This window comes from Patella vulgata, chromosome 5, assembly GCF_932274485.2.
Source record: "Patella vulgata chromosome 5, xgPatVulg1.2, whole genome shotgun sequence".
Lineage (NCBI taxonomy): Eukaryota > Metazoa > Mollusca > Gastropoda > Patellidae > Patella > Patella vulgata.
Window position 1 is genome coordinate 53,676,942 of NC_065883.2, and position 23,140 is coordinate 53,700,081.

Sequence of the window (23,140 nt, forward strand, 5' to 3'; positions counted from 1 at the left end):
TATTTATATATACTTTTTTAAATTAAACATAATGATATTAAAGCCATGGTGTGTCTTAAATGTATGATACTCATAGGACATTTTAAAAGTTACGAGTTCTTCAACCCTTAATATTCCCCCACCCCTCTCCCTCTTGATAGTAACAGATTCAGCATTTGAAGCGGTTATTCTCTTTGTGGACTTCACAATAACACACCGTATCATAGTACACTCTATTTGTAGTAAAACTATATTCAATGTATTACATTAATAAGGTGAAATTAGAAATATTTATTACATATTTTACATGACACGCAATAATTATTATCTGGAGCCCTCGTTATTATCTTGTTATTATTTGGTGCGCGGTAGTTAATTACCCGGTGCGATAGTTAGTGACCCCACTAAGGTAATGGTGTATACATGGGTATACTGGATTGATCCGAAATCCACATTTTAGCACAGTTTTGAAAAGTAAATCCTGTAGGTTATTGTCTTCGGTTTTAGCTATTTTGAGAAGCGTTGATCAGTTCAGAGGACAAATCCTACATTAATCGGATATGTTTATACTTTAGGATTTATCAGTAGCCCGAATATGTTTTCACTAGTGTCACTCGACCCTAATAGGGTATAAGATAACCAATAAATTAATTGGAGGCAGACCACCATTAAATTTCACCATCTCGGTACCCGTAGTTCGTCTATTTATAGCAATTCTCTCTCTGTCTCTTTTCTGCCCTTTTTCATGCCCATTTTGGTTGATTTTTTGGTCTAGAATCGACGAAGAGGGTTTGAATTAACATTTTCTGCCAGGTTTTGGTAAATATTCATGATTTTGAGGCGGAAGGATAACGGGGTTATCGGGTTGGCTACGGTGATATGTACGGCAACATGTTTTTAGTATGCTTCTTCAAGTTTGTGTACACTGAAAAAAAACTTGTGTTGAAAGAACACAAACTTGTGTTAAATTCAACACAAGTTAGGTGTCTCTATTTAACAACACAAACTTGTGTTAAAACAACACAAAACTTGTGTTAAATGTTGAAACAACACAAAACTTGTGTTAAAATGTATCAAACAACACAAAACTTGTGTTAAAATGTATCAAACAACACAAAACTTGTGTTGAAACTTGTGTGAAATCTACACAATACTTGTGTTGAAACTTGTGTTGAAATTTCTGAAACTTGTGTTGAAATTTCTGAAACTTGTGTTAAAATTTCTGAAACTTGTGTTGAAATTTCTGAAACTTGTGTGGTTTCATACAAACTTGTGTATAACCATCATCAAAAACTTGTGTTGTATTTTTCCCCAATTTATATCCAGCATAGCAACCTTTCTATGCAGGACCCCTCTCTTTGCTCTGTTAGACCTGTAAAGTTTGATAAAAGAAGGAAACAAAAAAAAATTTTGTAAGATTATTATTTATTCATAAAATCATAGGAAAAAGTAAATTAATACATCAAAACTAAATAGATATTTGAAATGTTAACAGAAAAACAGAGACTTCAATTCTAATACAAATTATGTTGTGTTATATATAATGACCCCTCCCCCCCCCCCCACTTTACCCATCACAAAATATAAAATAGCTATTTAAATTGTTCTTTACCCCAAAACAAGAACTGAGAATATAAAGATATGTACACAGTATCCCTACCCCATACCCCAAAATATATAATTCAAATATATCTAAATTTAATAACATCCAAACTAAGCACTAATAAGATTAATTATGCACTAAATTGAAACAATTTCAAAAACTGAAAAATGCTACAAAATCACACTACAAGTGATTTGTGAGGCATCTAGAAATAACTAGCATACACAGAAAACTAACAAAAGAAAATTGCTCTATTTTGCAGGAGTAATAAAATGATGTAGAGCCTTTTCCTCATTAAAAAACCCCCAAACAAAATGAATATTTTATAAATAAAAGAAGCAAAGCATCAAGATTACAGGATTGAAATAAAAAAATATCATATGTACAAAAGATTTATATACAATCACAAGTCATAAGCCACAGTGGTTCAGTGAGCATAAGGCGTTGGCCGCGAAATTTCAACTGGATTTTCCGGCATAGTTCCCACTTTTCAGTGTTGGATATGGCAAGGGATAATTGGGTACAAGCCCAGAATCAAAAGAGAGAGAGACAGAGAGAAATGGGGTTTAACATCTACTCGACACAAACTAGATCATTTTGGGATTAACATATGGTTTAATTTTATTTCAATAATTCGCTAGCGCGTAGGGGTCTTTAGCAGTGGGAGGAAACCGGAGGTCCCGGAGAAAACCCACAAGATTGGACAGGCGACCCTACTCCTTGTCTACAACCGGGGATTCGAAACCATGCCAGTTGACTCAATGACAGGAGGCCGTATGATACAGCATGCACGTGCTAACCATTCGGCCATCCACCCCCACCCCCCAGAATTGAAACCAACCCAACTGCGTACACTTTGAAGAACCCTTGAAAATTGAATTATTTGAATCAATGACAGACCTTCTGATCAAATGTGTGCGTGTTAACCATTCGGCCCCCCTGGGTACCCTTTAAAGAACCCTTGACAGTTGAAATATTTGATATAAGGGTAGGGTAGAATCACTCTAAGAACACAGAAAAGCAGGATATTAAAACGTATTTCATTTCATAAGCAAGGGAAAGTCACCTTAATGTAGGTCAAGGTTTTTTGTAATTCTGGGTGTATTTGATCTACATTTGGTTTCTAGTAATGCCTATTAAATACTTTATGATTTCCGACCAAATTCTAAGTGATTTATATGTCAGTTTACTTGCTATATTATACATACATATTTGAAGAGAATTAAAATCTAATTGTGTTTTGGAAGAAAATTTAACATTAATAACAAAAAATAAATATTTAAAAATTGGGTCAAATGCATTCTTTCCCAGAAGTATAAAATAAATTGATGCTTGGGTTCTCTTGTTGTTATCATACACCAAATACTCTTTCAAGGGTGTTCCAGCCTAAAAAATAAAAAGTAGGCAATAAGAATACAATGTTTAAATAAACAATTTATTTTGCCACATCGAGACTGTGTCTATATTTGGTTTCAACTTTGCGTAACGCTTATTGTGTCTTGTCCACTTAAAGACCCAGGCAGATTATTATGCTCAAATCAAATGGGTTAAAAGTCAGAAAAATGAAATGAAATGGGGTTTAACGTCCTACTGTTCTGCTCCTATACTGGGCTAATAATGACGGGCATATGCCACACAGTGTGCTATGAGGGAATTCTTATATCGAATTCCAACTGCCAGGGGATCTTTTACGTGCATTCCAATATTCGTCTCATCGGAAGGACTAGACAGCTGTCATTGTCAGGCCAAGTCAGAAAAAAGTCTTGAGATTTGGGACTGAAGTCTCATAATAGGTCAACTATTCACCCGGTTCATACATGTATTGTCTGCAAATCCAGATTCCCTACTACATCATTGGCAGCACCTATTTACTTGGCAATGTCTAATTATTTTTGGACCCATTCTTATTTTATTTCCATTGACAACAAATTGGATATTACCCTTTAAAATCTATTGAAATCTATTTGAAAAGTAAAATATTGTCCATCATTATTTTACTGCTATTTACTGTAATGGATGTGATTGGCAAAAATCAAGCATGCCAAGTACTTGAAATAGCTGAGTCCTAGGCATTGCCCCAAGAAGAATAACTAGATTACCAAGCAAGTGTATAGAACTAGTTGATGATTAAAAATACAAATATGTATGTTACTTACATTTTACCTGATTATCAAGCTCTGTGAGAAAAAGTTTCCATAATATGAATAGCCATTTTCAACTGTCTTGATCTTTCTGATGTAGTTAACGGAGAAAAAAAACATACTATGTATTAGTTGACTTAAATCGACTCGACAGTTAAAAGATGAAAGTTTTAATTTAATTACATTGTATTGTAATGTGTTGGTTTGCTTTGTCACAGATGAGACAAAATGAAAAAAATGAAATGGAATGGGGTTCGGCGTCCTACTGTTCAGCTCCGACTGGGCTAATGAGGTTGGGCATATGCCATACAGTGTGCTATGAGAGAAATTTTGCCGGGTACCGTGACCCTAAGGCCTACTCTTGTATCAAATTCTAACTGCCAGGGGCTATTTTACATGCACGCCAATGTGTACACGGGACCACGTTTTTTTGTTCAATCTGAACGACTAGACAGCTGTCCTTGTAAGGCCCTCCGTTCTGCATTGTCTTACTGCAAACCCGCGACCTTAAAATATGCGAACCAGTGTCTAACCCACTTGGTCACCGTAGGTCCCCACAGATGAGATAGTCATATCTACATGTATCTGGACATAAGTAAGATTCTGTCTGTGCACATACACGTACTTCACAGTTTTACTATACTAAACTGAATTTTAAATTCCAAATAATAAAATGAAATTAAGGTTTATGTCACATCAGCTCCAACCGGGCTATATTGTGCCAAACACATTATGGTGAGATTCTAAAATACCACAACAACAATCTTTTCTATTAGAATTGAACACTCACCCTCAAAAAACAACTATGAGAAATCATAGGTGCTCAAATCACCATTTCTTCAGCTCTTTTTTTTCCCATATTTGGGTTTTTTGACTTATTTTATTATATGATCTTTGATTTGCTATGGCATCTAATATGGAAACTGAAAAATATAAATATGTGACATGTAATTAACTGTTTAAGATACCTTACCATATACAAACTGTGTGATATCTAAAACCATTTGAATCCCGAAGATCTTACCGAAGCCGTGAAAATCTGTTTTAATAACCCTTGTTTGTCATGTGACTGGACTGTCACAGTAATTAGAAGAGAGCCATGTGGCTTAGTGTGTAAGGCACTGGCTTGCTACCCGGGAGTTTGTAGGTTTGCTCCCAGTGTTGACCGAGAAAGCTCATTTGGATTTTTTAGCATGGATTCCCTGTCTAGTCGTCATGGTGACTAAGTGGGTAAGACGCTGGCTCGCTAGCCTGGAGGTAGGGTGTTCGATCCCTGCATTGGCCGAGAAAGTTCACCCAGATTTTCCGGCGTGGTTCCCCCTTGTCAGTGATGCAGGATGGAGGGCCTGACAAGGACAGTTGTCTAGTCATTCGGATGATACAAAAAAACGAGGTCCCGTGTACACGTTGGCGTCCACGTAAAAGATCCCTTGACAGTTGGAATTCGATAGACCGCAGTGCCGCTGTCCGGGCAAAATTTCCCTCATAGCACACTGTGTGGTGTATGCCTGTCTTCATTAGCCCAGTTCGGAGCAAAATAGTAGGACGTTAAACCCCATTTCATTTCTAGTAGTTTCAATGGAACACAAAACCTGAGGTCCAATTGGCGTGCATTTAAGCCGATAGTATGGTAGTTGGAATTTGTTGGCTGTAGCACCCGTGTCACAGTTCGACTGCTAGTTTGTGATACCCACTCGATATAAATGAGTGGTGATTGGCTAATGAATTCTAAAATCAGACGAATGCTTCGGCGAAGCGGACAGCAGGACACACCACTCAAATACAATTCGACCAAATATATTAAACATGTTTGATTCGGGCGTATGTCAGTGGATAAACTAGGTGAAGTTTAGCGCCAATTGATTCAGCCGAATCCTTTGGCTAGTTTATCCAGTACTGACGATTTAAGTTTGTACTTTCTTTATATGCAAATATCACATTTGAAAGAGGCTGTAGGCCTACTTTCTTTATATGCAAATATCTTATTTGAAATAGGCCATTATTATGTGATTCCCCACTTGAATGTGACTAGGAATAAGGTCGCCTGTCCAGCCTTGTGGGTTTTCTCCGGGTCCTCCGGTTTCCTCCCTTTGCTAAATACCCCTAGGGTGTATTCGAAACAGTGTTCCGGTGCAGAGAACGGACGGAGAATGGGTTCTTGTCGGACTTGAGCAGTCTGGAATGCGTTCACGAACACGTTCCCGTTCTCAAATCCCACACTACCTCATAGCTGGTGTGAGGGAGAACAAACATGGTCGACGCATCGATAACTGCTGAGAAAACAGCATCATGGGTGCATTTATTAATTTAAAAGTTTAATACCGTTCGAAAATTGGATGTAGTATGTGGCCAGTATAACATCAAATAAGTTAGGTTGCCAGGCAACGAAACATATGCCCACAGCAGTTTAATCGTTTGCTCAGTCAACAGGGATTGTCGCATATTCATTCTTTTGTAGGTAATGTGGGCATTTACAAGAAAAGATTATAATTTTTGTCGTTTGTGGGTTTACAAAGGTTCTACAAACTGAAACAAGGGCCTTAATTGTTGAAATTTGACAGATTTTTTTGTTTTGTGTTTTACTAATTTAAATAATGCATACAAATCGGATGATAATTTTGTTGTTCGCGCGTTCACAAGGTTCGAAAAAGTGAAACAAGGGCCACAACTCTAGACATAATTCACGGAAATCGCAGAAATTTAATAGACGTCTTCGTTTTACTAATTTAAAAGATGCAAATGAATTTCACAAAGTGAAACAAGGGCCATAACTCCAGAAGAAACTAACGGAAATTATTGAAATTAAATAGGATTCATCTCATTAAAATAAACAACATATCAATTTCAAAATAATCAGGTCTGTAGACGACGGACAAACCTACGGACGAGGGCGATGACAATATGCGACCACATTTCCATGTGGGCGTATCAAAAGGTGATGTAATCGTCATCCAAAGAATTGAAAAGGAGTAAAATGGAGTCATAATTTATCATAAGTATGCCTAATAGCGAAGTCAATACCAAACAAGTTATCGTAACAGATTGTATAAATTTAATTCATCTTGTTACCATGGATACCGTTCTCTCATGTTCGAGACTCATGAAAGTGTTTTCATGTTCTTCAGCCGTTCTCGAACCTGCGCGAACACTGTTTCTAATACACTCCTACGGTACGCGCAAGCAAATCATTCAAATAAAATTGAACAATATTAGCCTCAAAATTACCTAGCGCCAGTAAGTATAAAGGATCTATCCGACAAACACTAACAACAACTCTAGGTTTATGCAGAATTAATATAACACAACATACACAGATGGCAATAGAATGAGACAGTGTTCAGGAAAAGGGCGGAAACGGAAGAAGACTACCCGTCCTACTTGATTCTAGGACATAAAGCATGGGCCTACTTGATTCGACCTTGTCTGCGATATCACCTCGGTGGAAGCGGACGTAAAATACAACTAACCCATCATTGATTCGACCAATTTAATACAAGGAAATGAATGGCATAGTTTGTGTCAAGTGAATTTAGTGAATTTTAAACCCCATTTACTCGCCCTCTCTCTACAGAGATAAATACTTTTCCTGTTACATACAATAACAATTATTGGCCATTATTTAAAAAATATATTAAAAGGAAATGAAATTCTGTTACCTGTTTTTCTTTGTGTAGTACATATGCTAACATCAATGACTGGAAAAAAAATAACGAAACTGTAGAGAAACTTCTGAATCATTGAAAGTCTAATTATTAGGCCTACACATTGATGACATTGATATAAAAAAAAGGCTGATTTGTTTGTTGTTGTTTTTTTCTTTTACAGAAATATTAAGATTACATTTCAAATAAACAACTAACACAAAAGTTAGTATCTAGCTATAGTCCATGTCTGGATATACATTTCTCCTTTTTTTTGGCCCGAACGTCTATAAAAATCAAAGATGGCGGCCAATAATTGCAACCGGGCATTACTATAAAATCAAGACAGATTCTTACCTGCTGGTCCTAGTCGGGGGTTTCTTGCAATTATAAGTATTTGAACAACGGTGTAGCGCCGATTAGCTAATAATAATTAAGCACGATTTCAGAAAAATTAAGACAGATTCATTAGATTGCTGAATTAGCGGAACACTTTTAGAACACATCAAAAAAAATTTCTTTGTGGCGCCATTATATAAATAGAATTTCGGTGCAGTCAGTGGCAGTGGTTCTAAATCTGACTGTTTTAAACGAAACGAATTATTATATACATAGAAGCAATATATACATGCTAAATTAAATACACGGTTTTATTTTTTGTAAAAATTTACAAACCTGCGGTCTGGTATTCTATGTGACCATTATAATTTTTTTTTTAAAAATATCACGGCTAAAGCACTCTGTTGATGCTAACGTCACTACATCTAACTGAATGTCGCTGATATAATATCAAAGAAAGAATTTGTCGCAATGACTAAAGTATAGATACTTCTTCTTAGTTAGTTGTATTTTACGCCCGCTTCCACCGAAGTGATATCGCAGACAAAAAGTATAGATAACTTGGAGAACCATTATATCAATAAGTCGATTATGAGATACACGTGGATGATCAATTAAATTTGATTGGTTACTTTTCAGTTAACCAATACTGTCCAATTTCGATTACATCAACCAATTACATTATTAAGAGTTTTACTCATTTTTTTTGTTCATTGCACATTGAATCAATTTTCGAAAACACCAGGGTGCTGAAAATCACATGTACACTATATATTCATTTGGTCTATCAGTTTATTGGGTCAATAAAAAAAGACAGACATTTTAACTATACAGACAACTTAACACCAATTAACATTCAAGTCTGTCTGGCAATTGTCTGATTAATTGGTACTCACTCCCTTCCAGTGATTTTCGAGATGTGAATTAAGCCCTTTATTACTTTTCTTAAAACTTGACGACTCCCGAATTCAGACTTTGTATGGAGTTTTTTTCTTAAAAAGAAAACAAATCGTGGAAGGTACACATTACTTGTGTTAATGATATGAAAAAACACACAAGATTTTATAAATCGACACAAGTTTGTGTTAATGCAATGCAAAACAACACATAACTTGTGTAGATTAGTTTTAACACAAGTACTTGTGTTGAGATCCAACACAAGTGTTTTTTCAGTGTATCTCAAAATTTTGGTGGTCAACCTCATAGAAATTTTAGTGCAAAGACATGGCCATTTGTTCCTCTGTCTGTAGTGAAAAGCATTCAGCCCAACGAAAATTTGGGGAAAAGTTGGTGGTGGCCAAAGAGGCCAGAATTAACATTGAAGTCAATGGAGAAATTAATGGTGGTCTGCCTCCAATTGTATTATAGAGTTATATATTGGCCCTGTCACCAAAACATTGTACAATACTGATCAGGTATGTTTTAAATGACATACAAAATGTCATTATCTCCAGATTAGACTTTTAGCAGGTATTTCCGTTGAAAACATAATATATCGTCTCTAAAAGTTTCGGAATGCGACTGCATGGGTCATCATTCTGTATCTCCAAATGTCTGTCATTTTATTCCCTTTTAAAAACTCTAGCTTAACGTATAGTAGGGGGTTGGATGTCCGAATGGTTAGCACGTGCGCGCTGTATCATAAGGCCTGTCATTGAGTCAACTGGCGAGGTTTCGAATCCCCGGTTGTACGTGGCAAGGAGTAGGGTCGCCTGTCCAGCCTCGTGGGTTTTCTCTGGGTCCCCCGGTTTCCTCACACTGCTAAAGACCCCTAAGCGCAAGCGGATTATTGAAATAAAATCAAACCATATGTTAGTCCCAAAATGACCTAGTTTGTGTTGAATGGACGTTAAACCCCATCTCTCTCTCTCTCTCTCAGTGTGCTATGACAGAAATTTTGCCCGGGCTGCGGCATTTCGGACTACTCTTATATCGAATTCCAACTGTCAAGGGATCTTTTACGTACGGGTCCTCTGTTTTTTTGTCCCATCCAAACGACTAGACAGCTGTCCTTGTCAGGCCCTCCGGTTCGGTTTGCACCACTGACAAGGGGAAACCACATCGGAAAATCCCGATGAACTTTCTCGGTCAATGCAGGGATCGAACACGCGACCTCCAGACTAGCGAGCCAGCGTCTTACCAACTTAGCCACCGTGGCTCCGATATTCTAAAGAACTTTGGGTATAGACCATTTACTTATAATGCAGTACATCCGGAACAATCTATTGAATCTACGGACGGCCGCATCCCTCAGGGTCTTCATGTAACCCATAACCTCATGCCCATATTGCTAACCTATTTCCAGGAACTTTTGTCAGCGGTTTGAGCATGGAATATTTTATACAATTCTTTTTTCTCCATTTTTTAGATTCTGGTTTTTAAAAGACATCTACAAAAATGCCCCACAACGTAGCATCGTCAGGTCGTCTGCCCATGATTTCAACTAGCAGACGTTCAGCCAGTGCCACTAACTTTTCAACATCAACCAGAAACACTTCCAGAGCATCTTGTCATTCATTTTTAGCCAACAGCATAACGCCGATTAGGACTTCCAGAAGTGCCAACTCGAAGTCTTCAAGGGGGTCTGTAGTATCTTCCAATTGTGGAACATATTCTGATCGTAGTATCAGTAACTTGTCTTGCGAGGAACTCACAGACTACCAGTTAAAGAGGCAGCGTATGAAAGAGGGCAAATTCGGCAAACTATTTCAAAACTATTTTCCAGAACGTGCCGAGTCCCCACCGGAGATATCAGAGCCCTCTGATGATGAACCATATGAAACTGATTTGGACAGTGATATCGGTAAGGCTATGAATATAATATAGAAATTGGAAATACGTTTTTTTTTAAAAAGGCGGGTGGGTTGTAAAGTTGGGTTGGATGAATGACACACTTACTTGATGCAATTTTGAAGGATACTAGAAATCCACTATGTCCAATCCACCAATCCACACCGACACCGAATGGTTGGATGCCGTTTTCGGTTTAATGATGGAAGTGAGAAGGAGACTATCAGCGGGAAGTATTCACTAGAGAAAGACACGGATGGATTTTAAAGAGATTTTTTTCTGGGTTCTGGTGGGGGAGGGATGCGAACCCCTGGCATCCGTCGTGTCCGCCTTTGGGTGATAATATTTTGCCTTGATAACTATGAATTTAGGGTGCTCTACGGTAGGTCCAATTGAGAAGTGTAGTAATGTGAACTTGGTTAATAATAGCGATATGAAATGAAATGGGGCTTTTCTGCACAAACCGGGAAGAAAATAAGTATTTATTTGTTAAATAGTTACTTACTGTGTGTCACGTCGGCTCAACACGTGCTTTACTTACAACTGTTAGTTAAAGCATGCAGCGATATGAAATGAAATGAAATGGCGCTTTTCGACACCAACCGGGAAATAAATAGGTATTTATTTGTTAAATATTTACCACACTGTGTGTCACCGACACAACCTGGATTTTGTTAGGTGCTGTATGAATAGTTAGAACCGCGTACACGACTCCCGCCTGCAGAATTTCAAGATCCGTGACTTACTATATCTACTTACTCATCCAACTCCACGTATCTTTATAGAACCACGAACACGGCCCAGCTCCAAGGGGCACATTCTTTACTCATTACCACCCCACGTACCCACACACAGAAACCCGCCTCTCCACCCCCAAATCCTGTCAAAGACATACCAGAAAAGGTCAGTTCATCCATCTACAGATTATAGTAAAGTTCAAATATTCCGTTATTAGTCTTTTAGTTACATTCATGGATAAAATTTTTTTTTTTTTGGCCATAAGTTCAGTTTTGTAATATTTAAACTTACAAATTCTATTCCTCTCCTGCAGGTACTGAATTGATACGGCAAGAAAAGGGGCGGCATCGTCACGAGCACGAATATAAATACGGACAGCTTTGCCAGCAACTGAAAGTAGTGCCAAATAATTTCTTCTTACGTCACGGCAAGACTGAAGAACTGAGTATGAAATATAGATATTTAAATTATGGAGATGCCACAGCCATGGCTAGTTTAATCCGGGTAAGAAAATAAACGGCAAATATAAACCTTAGGAACCTAATCATAATTATAAACGGCAAATATAAGAATTATAGAATAAAAAAAATTGTGTTAGATCACAAAGTATAACGTTCTGATAACTATCCAAATTAATCCTTACTTAAGGTAACGATGCACCATTGGCTTCTGTAGCTAAAATATCAAAGTTCTCACGCCTTAACCCACACTAATATGTACTCAGATTGATTATTTAACATTTAATTACGAAAACAAAATAAAAATACCAACACTATATAATGGCCCAGTTGGAAAACAATCGGATTTAAAACAGGTCTGTCATTAAATTTTCGTGGGCAACAAAATAATCTCACTTTTCTATTCTTTCAGTCACAAGATCTAATATCTAAGTTAGATTTATCTGATAATGGTATAGGACCAGCGGCCATGCTGTCTCTAGCCGAACTCCTCCTTTATAATAAAACAATAACAGAAGTGGTAAGAATTTGATTGTTATGGAAGTTTCTTGATTTGTCTGAATCTTTCTGGCAGATATTCATTTCGTCTCTCGGAGAAATGGGAAAAACACGAACAAAACTTGTTTTGTTTTCGACAATTAAAACATGCAAGTAAAACATCTAATTCATCGAAATACACATGGTGATGTTAAAATTCTCTTGATATCTAAAGATGTTTCAAGTCATTATCCGCCTCCAGAAAGAAAGTGCTCGTTTTAGTGTGTATTTTATGGATAGCAATACCACCAAAATATTTAATATTCTCATACAATTCGTAAATTTGTCGTGTTTATTAGCCCATAATTTCTTGAAAACACTAGCTCTCTCAAAACGCTAGTTGCAACGATCGCAATCCACATTATTACTGGAACAGAAATTATTACATCAGTTTTACTTTTGTAAGATTATATGTCACATTAATATTTGACACCAGTTTTGGAAATAATTGTATGCGGCTTTATGGCGGTGCTAACACAGGAAACGTAGCCTAGAGACTTTAATCTGCCTAATATGGAAGCCTATAACTACCATTCCTAATTTCTACGTTTCGCCCCTTCAGAACGCGAAAGTCGAAAAGTAAAAGTTACGACAAAATATGAGGCGACAGCCAAGATCGAAACGAAAATGGGGAATTATGAAGTAAACACACCGCGATAATAGCGCCCCTTGTTTTGTCGTGACTTTTACGACAGAATGTGAGGCGACATCACGCTATACAAGCCAAAATCGACTCGAAAATAGGAAATTAAGAAATAAACACACCGCGATAATAGCGCCTCTCGTTTTGTCGTCACTTCTACTTTTCGACATGCACTTTGGCTTATATAGCTGGTTGTCGACTTTCTATGGAAGCCTATACAAAAATATGACTATGTCGAAAGTCGGCAATACGCTATACACGTCAAAATGCAAGTCGAAAAGTAGAAGTGACGACAAAACGAGGGGCGCTATTATCGCGGTGTGTTTATTTCATAATTCCCCATTTTCGAGTCGATCTTGGCTGTCGCCTCATATTTTGTCGTAACTTCTACTTTTCGACTTTCGCGTTCTGAAGGGGAGAAACGTAGAAATTAGGAATGGTAGTTATAGGCTTCCATATTAGGCACATTAGAGTCGACATCACGCTATACAAGCCCAAATGGACGGTGTTATGCAAATGTGATTTAACCCCAAATTTGAAGTTTTGAGAAAACACCGAAAATAGAAAATAGAACCCATTCAAATAAAGAAAAAACTTCAAAGTCCCAGAAAACTTTTGTTACTTTAACATCATGAAATACAATATAGGACTAAAATGTACTAAAATAATAGTTGAAATATGGAATAGTAACCATGGTAACGCATGAAATGTGATTAGGTAATTTTTGCGTAACTTCCAACCAAAATAAACTTAATTTGCGTAATTTTGCCTCAAAATGATACAATTGATTAAACTAATTATTCATCACTAAACTCCAATTCAAAGTCTATGATTCCATTAAAGCTATCAATGTCTTTTCATAAATTTTTGTCACAATCAAAGCCAGTATAAAACTGTGTGCTATCACCAGGAATAATGTGCTTCAAATTTTGGATATCCTACGCACAGAAATTAAATAGAGTGTGGTGAGGTTGTGGTGAAATGCGGGAAAACTCTTTTAAGTGAGAAGGCATTTTCATGTTCTCACTACGCGTACACAATGCCCCCGCTACGCTCTTGGCACACACAATTTGCGCCGCGCAGCAACGTCCCCACCGCTCTCAACCACTTTGCTGCCACAGAAGGCCACGCTGACACGACGCTCCAGCCCCATCATTGATACGCTGTTACAATGATTTCACAATGATTAGTGGATCATTGGTCTGTAGGGCAGATACTGAGCCTCATATTAGGAGATCTAAAAAATAACCTAACTTCACACATAAATCACGACTTTGCTACGACCTAAAAAAAAAATCTGCCAGATCGTGTTTGAAAGCGGCATGGACGTGGCGAGATCTTTGTGAGCATTGTATCGAGAGGCAGTGAAAGCGGGGACAATGTAGTGGAAGCGATGCATATACTGAGAGCTGAGCGGGATGTGGGGAGAGGGGATGGGTTGGGGGCGGGGGGCATAGCGAGGACTTTGTTTTGTGTGAAGGGGACTATACGAAGCCCGTAATAGAGGCGTGAGAGCGTAGCACGATCTGACTGGTCTAGAGGGAGCTTGATGAGATTTTTGTCAACGTACTAAGAGTGCCACCATGGGCGTTCTAACCCGCTCTCTGTACGCTGTTAACACGCATTCTTTTCCATCGGGGATCTGCCTGATTTTTGAAGTGAAAGCAAGGTTTTGGTGTATGTGTGAAGGGGGTACACCTCTCTATTACCAGCATGTAGTCACCAGAAGTAAAAAGGCACAGTTGGCGCTTTAATGCACATTTTAAATCACCAAAGTCGGAATCATTGGGAAGAAAATTGTGACCCAATACCCTAAACCGAAAATGGACATTGTGAAGAGAAAGATCTAACCATCAACATAATTACCAGAAGAATGATCTAACCCACATATAGCTTTGTTATGCAAAATGCATTTTCGGAAATAACAGTGATCTAACCCACTTAGATCAGACTTGTTTAATAAGCAAAAGGAGCCAGAGTATTTTGTAATGGTGTTCTATTAAACAATCTATAAATAACTTTGTTCTATTAATAGATATCGGTTAGAACAATATTGCATATCAATCGTCATGAATTCTTTAATCGAAACATGTACTAAAACCATTTTTGGAAATTTGAGGGTTAGAACACATTTGCACAACACAGTCCAAATGCAAGTCGAAAAGTAGAAGTCACGACAAAACGAGGGGCGCTATTATCGCGGTGTGTTTATTTCGAATCGATTTTGGCTTGTATAGCGTGCTGGGGCGAAAATAGAAATTCCGAGTGGTAGTTATATGCTTCCATAGTCTGCTGTATTTCATTGATTGTAATTCCAGAATTTTTCCAACAACCGAATAGGAACGTATGGTGCCCGACTGATGAAGACTATCATGCAGAATAACAATAAACTTAACAAAATAGATATTTCTGGTAAATATTTCTTTGTGTTTTTATTAATTAACATTTGAACAACTTTACTTGCCATCAGCTATCCTCGTCTGATATGGTGTGAGGGGGACGCTAAAAGCCTCTGATCATCCTGTATTAACCCGACCAAATTTCTTTTTATTATTGGTGTTAAATACACCCCAAACAACGTAAAATTTTTAAGTTAGTTAGTGATAAAAAAACACATTTGTAAGTTAGTTCTGACAAAAACCACGTTTGAACATTAGTTACTGATAAAAACCACGTTTGTAAGTTAGTTACTGATAAAAAAACCCCCAACATTTAACCATTTTTATATTATTTAATGGGTGCCTCTGATAAAAACAGCAGTGTCATTTTAGATGCAGGGTGCGTCTGATAAAACAGCATTTTAAAGATAGTTTCCTGGTGCGTCTGATAAAACAGCATTTTAAGTTAGTTACTGGGCGCTTCTGATAAAAAAACAATAGTCTATGGTTACTGGGTGAGTCTGATGAAAACAACACTTTTAAGTTGGTATACTAGGTACGTCGGATAAAAACAACATTTTTAAGTTGGTTACTGGGTGCGTCTGATAATAACAATCAAAGTCAGTTACTGGGGCGTCTGATAAAAACAACATTTTGTACCCCGTCCAAAATATTCTACTACTATGTTTTATGTTTTTATTGACAGGTAATTGCATAGGTGAAAAGGGTGGACTTTACTGTTCTCATATTATACAGGTAAATGATATTTATTGATGAATTTATATTCGGACACCATGTTGGTGATAAGAAATAATACATTAAAAATTCGGTGTTGTTTCAAATAAGTTTTATCTTGAACATATACATACAATTGCTCAACAGTGTACAATAAAATCTGTTTCAGCATAATATATATCTTAAAGAGTTTAAAATTGGTAATAATAAAATTGGGGATAAAGGAGCCGTTGCAATAGGGAAAGCTTTAGGTAGGTTATATACTTGCATATAATAACTTAATCCACGGTAAAATAATAAAATTGATTATTTAACATATGGATTTAACAAATCCAAAATATCATATATACATTTTAGATTTTTTTAAATATAAAAACTCTGGACATGGCAGATTTAATATTCGCGTCTACATTTTATTTTAAATTTATATTAAAGCCATGTTTTAAATGTATAATGTTTGATTTTATTTAAGGTAATAATGTTACGTTAGAATTATTAGATGTCAGCTGGAATCATATACAGTTACCTGGAGCTTTGGCTATAGCACGGGGGGTTAAGGTAGGCTGTTTCAAACTACGTGTAAACTGTAGTTTTGTACGTTACTACATGTAGGGGTGTGACCATTGATAAATGTCGGGATTTTATCCAAGAATACATTCTTACTTATCAATCTTATGGACGTGGTTGGACAAGGTTCTCAGTAAACCAGCAGGTTGGAACCTATCAAAATTCAAAATGCTCGAATATTAGAATTCGTATGCAACCCGTAGTGTTATTACGTTTCTTTTTTTATGTACTTTTGTTAAACTTTGGTTTTGTAATGTACTCGTCGGGATTTGATTATAAAGATTTTAGAACTAACGTGGATCACTTTGCAGTTGGTCGGTGTTTTATGAGGTTGGACAAGTTTTTCGATTTGAATTCGTCTAAACCATTGCTGAGATACTGGCGTTTTAAATTCCATTTTACGAATCGTTGGCATATAAACGTTCCGGTGTTATTCAAGTCCTGTATGTTGCTTCTGTAGAATACGTCATTCGTATTAGGGCAAATAATAGAGCGAGTCTTGGGTTATTGTGAACCTGAAATTATATTTGTTTTCTTGGCGATAATGCCACTTTAATATAAATCCCTGTTTTTAATCTTAATGAACAGAACAATGAACAATTGAAGATATTAAGAGTTGGTATGAATGGTTTTAGTAAAGCCGGTACACAAGCTTTAGTAGAATGTTTACACAACACCAGTATTATAGAACTAGATTTAAGCTCCAACAGAATTGGAGTCGAAGGTGCTAAACTGATCGCAGATGTATTAAAAAAATCAACAGTACAGAATCTGAACGTAAGATTTTATCCTTTTTGGGTTATTCTGGGTTCATACGACTAAACATAGCGCCCCCTCCTACTAATATCTGTACGTATGCTTATTGTTAGATACGGACATACGGAGCTTTCTAGATAAGCTAATAAGTTACATGTAAATAAATTTAAATGTGTTAGTATGTCGTAAACCGTGTGTATCATCCAGCAACTAACGATCTTCAGACTGATTTGTTTTGGCTTTTCAGACGTATGCGGTAGTATGCTTTGCTTCCATTTCCTGGCAATCTATCTTATTTTTGTATTAGTTATTCAAAAATTATTGCCCTTCTTTACATTGTTTATTGATAAATCAAAATTAATACATTGCTTAAAGTCCTTGTTGCTTATATTACAGCTATCAGGAAATCCCTTAACACCAGAAGGTGCTAAACGTATTCTTAATACTGCTAATGACTGTAGTCAATTAGTTTATCTTGACTTACAGGTAAGATTATATATAGTCAGGTTTCATAAAACGTTAGGGGTCGAACTGGGGTTTGCTACAATACTCCCTTCGTCAATGCAATAATGCAATCTAATTAAAATACAGACCAATATGTCGTTTCGTTTTTTATACCTTCCATGACCTCGACTATATGAAGATCTGACTAGTTGTAGTAGGAGGACGCGTTAGGGGTCATACGAGCAGCTTTTGACCCTATGACGCCAGCCATTTATTAACCATTCAGCGTTGATGTTTCAAGTGGGTATTTTTAAATACAACGTTTGATTTGTCTTCTCTGTGATTGTGAATGTCTACCCACAGTTCCGTGCACCGCACAACTAGAACTCACCACAAAAGACAATTTCATTGGCCAATCCCTTACATCAAACAGAACACAGGTTATAAAACAACTCTTCCAGGTCCTTGTGTAGTGAAGGCAAGTAAATCAAAATTCTGAACTATAAAAAACGGCACGAAATAGGATCTGTGTTTTAATCAAATTGTGCAATAATCGGACTCATATTTGTCCCGACGAAATGACTAGAATCACTTCATAGTCAGATACCACATACTTGAATCCTAGCAATGTGATGTAATGGTGCATTTTAATAGAGTATGTTTGTCATGGCGGCTTTTACAGTTTGTATTGCACACACTGTCAACAAAACGACGCACTAAAATTGGACGCACTATCAATTTTTACAAGATCACGGATGTCTGTGCATGGAACTGAACCGCCAACACGATCATGTGTTAAATGAAAATACCCCACGACCATCTAAAAATAATAGGCTGATACACGGAAGAATTATGACCATTCGCGTGAGACTAGAAATCTCGAGCACAAGCTCTGATTTGAACCCCCGGGGTCTCCTAATTGCAACCCAAATCAGATGGCAAATAGATAGCGTTCAAGTTCCAAATACATGTTTATAGCAGATTGGTGTAGGAAAAAACATATAACACTCTAAAAAATATGCCTTCAACATTAGGTTCATATATTTACAGAAGGTTGTTATTGATGATGAATTTATAACAACAGCAGAAAATATGAAAACAAGCAACAATATCGATATTAGATATTCTTATGAACCGTGTAAGAGAAAAAGTTCACGAGAACTGTCTAAATGTGAACTAGAAGAACTGGCAACAATACTGATGGATACTGGTGTTCTGATCAGAGATATATTTGATGACGTCATCAGTGCCAATTCTAAGATGCGCGTGGAAGATTTTTTGTATTTGATTGAGGTAAACTTTTATTTTTTTGTTACCACCCGATTGTTGTTGAAACTTTTATGACCCTTTTTAGTCTGTATATGATTGGATATTTACGGCGCTTGCATCACGTGGTTTGTTGATATTTCGGAAATTATTTCAATTTGGGTGGCCATGAAATTCATATAGTTTATACGATGTCTTGAAATAAACAAAATTATCGAGTATGCCGCGGTTGGTTTGAAAAGCGAAATATCCCCCAAGTTTGATAATCGAGAGTCACGGCTGTGCAAGAAAGATATATTTGGCGTTAGAGCTAGAATTGCGGCGCGTCAGCATTTTACAGCAACTGGTTATGCCTCCGGTTTTACAAATGGAACACTAATGTTAATTTTGTGTTTATCGTCTATTTAAGATGTCAGAAAGGTGCAGCGACGATACCTTTAAGGCTCTAAAACAAAGGACAACACAAACTAGAAATCACAGATTTATATTAAAGTAAGTACCAAAAGTTTTAGAAAGAGTATGCATATTATAATACATGTATAGTCTTTATCATGAACGAGTCATAATACAGACTGTACATAGACGTTTCACACGCCCATATTTCATGTAAGATAAGAATATATATGTTGAATTCAAAGGCGCTTAACAACATTTTGCTGAGTTACTGTCCATGGAATAGAAACCTCGCAATCCTTCAAAAGGTCAGAGTTTGGGGTATTTTCGAACTTGTTGGATTGTTTAGATAACCCCGCCCAAGAAGCAATACCACGGCGCACAAATTTTGCTGAGATAACGTCGACAGGTCAGATTTGCTGTGATTGTTCCGTTAGTCCGAAGAAGGAACCCATTGTAATTGAGACTTGCCCATCAATTTTCCATGTTACTGCTAGTGAAACTTCAAATCCGCCTTTCAAAATGCTTCTGGTGGGCGTATATTAAAATTTGTTGCCGATCAACACCATGTTTACCGTTAGGTGGCTTTATAGTGTGCAAAAATGGTCCGGTTTCGATTTTAATTTTTATTCCTCTCGTATTTTTTCCAGAGATTTATTAGCCATAGAAGATCATAACTTGTCCGGTGGTGGATTAAACCAATCATGTACAACAGACATAAATACTTCTGCAACTGAGAGTATAATTCGTCGAGATATTGAAGACGATATAATATTACCAAGCCCTACTCCATCATCTCAAGCAAAAAACAAAAGAAAAACAAAAAGGTCTAAATCGAGAAAGAATAACAATTGAACAGTTATTAGCATAGTAACCGAGGGCTATTTTTTTGGGAAAACTATTTCTTTTATATTTATGTCCAGGCAAACTATTGTAGTGGGCTGATAACCCTTTTATAGTAACTATCACAAATGTTTCAGTGGTGAAAAACTAATGCCGGGTGCACATCGAGTCAAATAAACAAGCTTATAACAAATTCGTGTAGCAACGATTTGGTTAAAACCAAGAATAAATTTCTTTAATATGTTTATTTATCGTTTGTCGTTTACCTTCACAAAGGCCTGTACTGGACCAAACTTTATGCCAATGCAGGCCAGTATCGCGGACAGTCATAATGTGGACTATCATAAGTTAATGTTCCTCTCAATCCAAGGAAATTGTTGTTAATATGTGGGTCGAACATGTTGCTTGTACAAAATTACACTGACAGGGAGACGAAAGAATTTAGCAATTTTCTTCAATTTACTTTAGGCTGCCAATTTAAATGGTGTGATTTGTCAATGATTTTATTCCCCGCTCGTGGCGCTATTTGGTGGTTTAATACATATTTGTGTCTGACTATATGCAATCCCTGTTTCTAATATGCCGACAGTACATAATAAACTCACCAGTTTTCTGTTTATTTGAATACATGTGCCCGGGTTAAGATTTTTACTACTAACACATTTGTGCTATATAACTGATGAAAGGGGACAGGTTGGCTTGGTCCGCTCTTCCTACAGTTCCCCCTTTTCTGGCTTGACTACACTCTGACTTTTAAGTTGATTTATTTGTAGCACTGTGCGTGCTATGAGTCGCTGGTTAGATGTGGAAAGACGACAGAAAAACTCGACACATCCAACGTGTGACGCATACTCTCTTCTGCCACATATTTTAATAGCCTTGAGATCGTCTAGCAATTGTAATTCTCTTCTTTGGATTTCTTTTCACGTTGTGTATTTTCTTCTTTCTATCTCAGTAGTTAAGACGTTTGTCTTACGAGGAATAAAAAGGAATCAGTTCGTTTCCACATTTTATGTCAATCACTGGATACATAAGTTACAAGTATAGATTACAACACAATACTTAAAATTAACTTGTCTTTCTCTCCACCCCGTAATTTACTGGCGGAATGCCCACATCATATGACTCTCCTACAAATCAACGGGGTCTACTCATCCCAGCTGGTGTACCTTGAACCTTGGCGATCTCTCTCGAATTTAGCGGCTGTCTCCCGAACACCAAGAGCTCTGGTGGTTTTCTACCCTTAGGTTTCGGCTTTCATTTATCTAATTGGTCAAATGTGATGCAATTAATTATAATGATTGGTTACTAAGCCAAATCATGCAATAGTAATTTTCCACCGCGACTGATCTGGTGATATTTTGTTTTTACACAGAACTAGCTTTGTCTTGGTTTTAAAAATCTGTTTATGTGTCAATTCATCACTCATTCATTTGAGTAACTTTAGATATGACTTCTATACAGTGTGTGAATCTGATAATTAGTTAAAGATACAATATGGTCGCAAAGACCACTGTACTACACATTTCTTCAAATTTATAATGTATAAACCATTGAAAATGAAACTGCCTATTTGTCATAGCTACCAATTTTTCATTTGTAAATAAACAGACCAAAAAAATCGAAAACAAAGACTTAAATGAAGCTGTTGTTTCTCTTGAAACACAAATCTAAACTGCAACTCCATTTACTGCCTGTTAATAACACTTCTCATTTCATTGTTGATTGTATTCATCTCACGAACATTGTATTGTTCTTTATTGCTCAATAAAAATAGTCATAAGCATTTTTAAAAAGACCAGGTGTTAAGCTGATATTCGTTTGCCAGAAACCTTTCAGTTGGGCACCTTTACTTCCAGACCTTGCATAGGTACGGGAAAGTGTCGTAGTGAGGGGTGCAATATTGTTGCTATAATGGACATCTGATTTTTTAAAAACAGATTATATGAGTACACATTGCGAGTATATAATTTCTTATATAATTTGTTGTTATTTTTTAGATATGCCTTTAATAAAATAGGAATACAGTGTACAGTGTTATTATATACTCTTCAAAAAAAGTAGGGAATATTCAGAAACGATACAAAACTGCGGAAATCCACTGCTGTTTTCATTACAGGTGACCAGTGTAATAACAGGCCAATTGCCTACACATGAACATAAACAGTTCATATGGGCGGCTTATCGGACGGCCCCATTTCACTCGCAAAGAGATACACTGCCAAATATGAAAATGGACGTTTTTGATTTTCGTCTTAATAATGAGTAATTGCTCCACCAATCCTCAGACATTCAGCAATTCGTCGTGCCATGCTCCTAATCAACCGTCCAATCACGATTTGGGGCAATCTAACCCACTCCTCTTGCAGTGCCACGGCCAATTCTTGCAGTGTTGTCGGTTGACGTTGAGGTCGACGATCACGTCTCCCGATCATGTCCCAGACATGCTCTATAGGTGAATGGTCAGGACAGGTGGCTGGCATATGGACAATATGGTGACGCTGGAGGTAGTCTTTCACGACACTAGCGCGGTGGGCACGGGCGTTATCATCTTGAGAGATTGAAACGTCGACCTTTACGTTGAGCAAAGGGCAGAACTATCGGTGCCAGGATGTGGTCACGGTAGTACACACCAGTGACAATTCCTTGAACCATATGCAAGTCCGTTCTGCCAGTCATGGTGATTTCTCCCCACACCATAACAGACCCACGCCCGAATCTGTCATGCTGTCTGACGTTAACGTTAGCATGAGGCTCATTTACACGCCTCCAAACGCGAGCACGCCTATCGGTGAAATCCAGAGTAAATCTGGACTCATCTAAGAACATTACATGCGCCCATCGACGACACCCCAATTTCTACGCTGTCTACACCACTGACGCCTGTTT

The 23,140-nt window shown here is 37.1% G+C and overlaps 1 protein-coding gene and 1 long non-coding RNA gene across 2 annotated transcripts; one reads left to right on the top strand and one right to left on the bottom strand.

Moving 5' to 3' along the window:
• Positions 1–1,544: 1,544 nt before the first annotated feature.
• On the bottom strand, positions 1,545–8,851 carry LOC126821822 (uncharacterized). The gene is made up of 4 exons (XR_007680504.2): positions 7,380–8,851; positions 4,514–4,646; positions 3,739–3,814; positions 1,545–2,968 (listed from the first exon to the last, which is right to left on the bottom strand). It is a non-coding gene; the product is annotated as an uncharacterized LOC126821822 (long non-coding RNA).
• A 2,740-nt stretch (positions 8,852–11,591) lies between these two features.
• Positions 11,592–20,394, top strand: LOC126821434 (leucine-rich repeat-containing protein 74B-like; the record flags this gene model as incomplete). Its single annotated transcript, XM_056101006.1, has 7 exons — positions 11,592–11,735; positions 12,102–12,209; positions 15,188–15,281; positions 16,156–16,233; positions 16,455–16,540; positions 17,138–17,326; positions 20,389–20,394. Coding segments are annotated over 7 exons (705 nt in total), but the record flags the coding sequence as incomplete, so codon positions are not given.
• Positions 20,395–23,140: the final 2,746 nt, after the last annotated feature.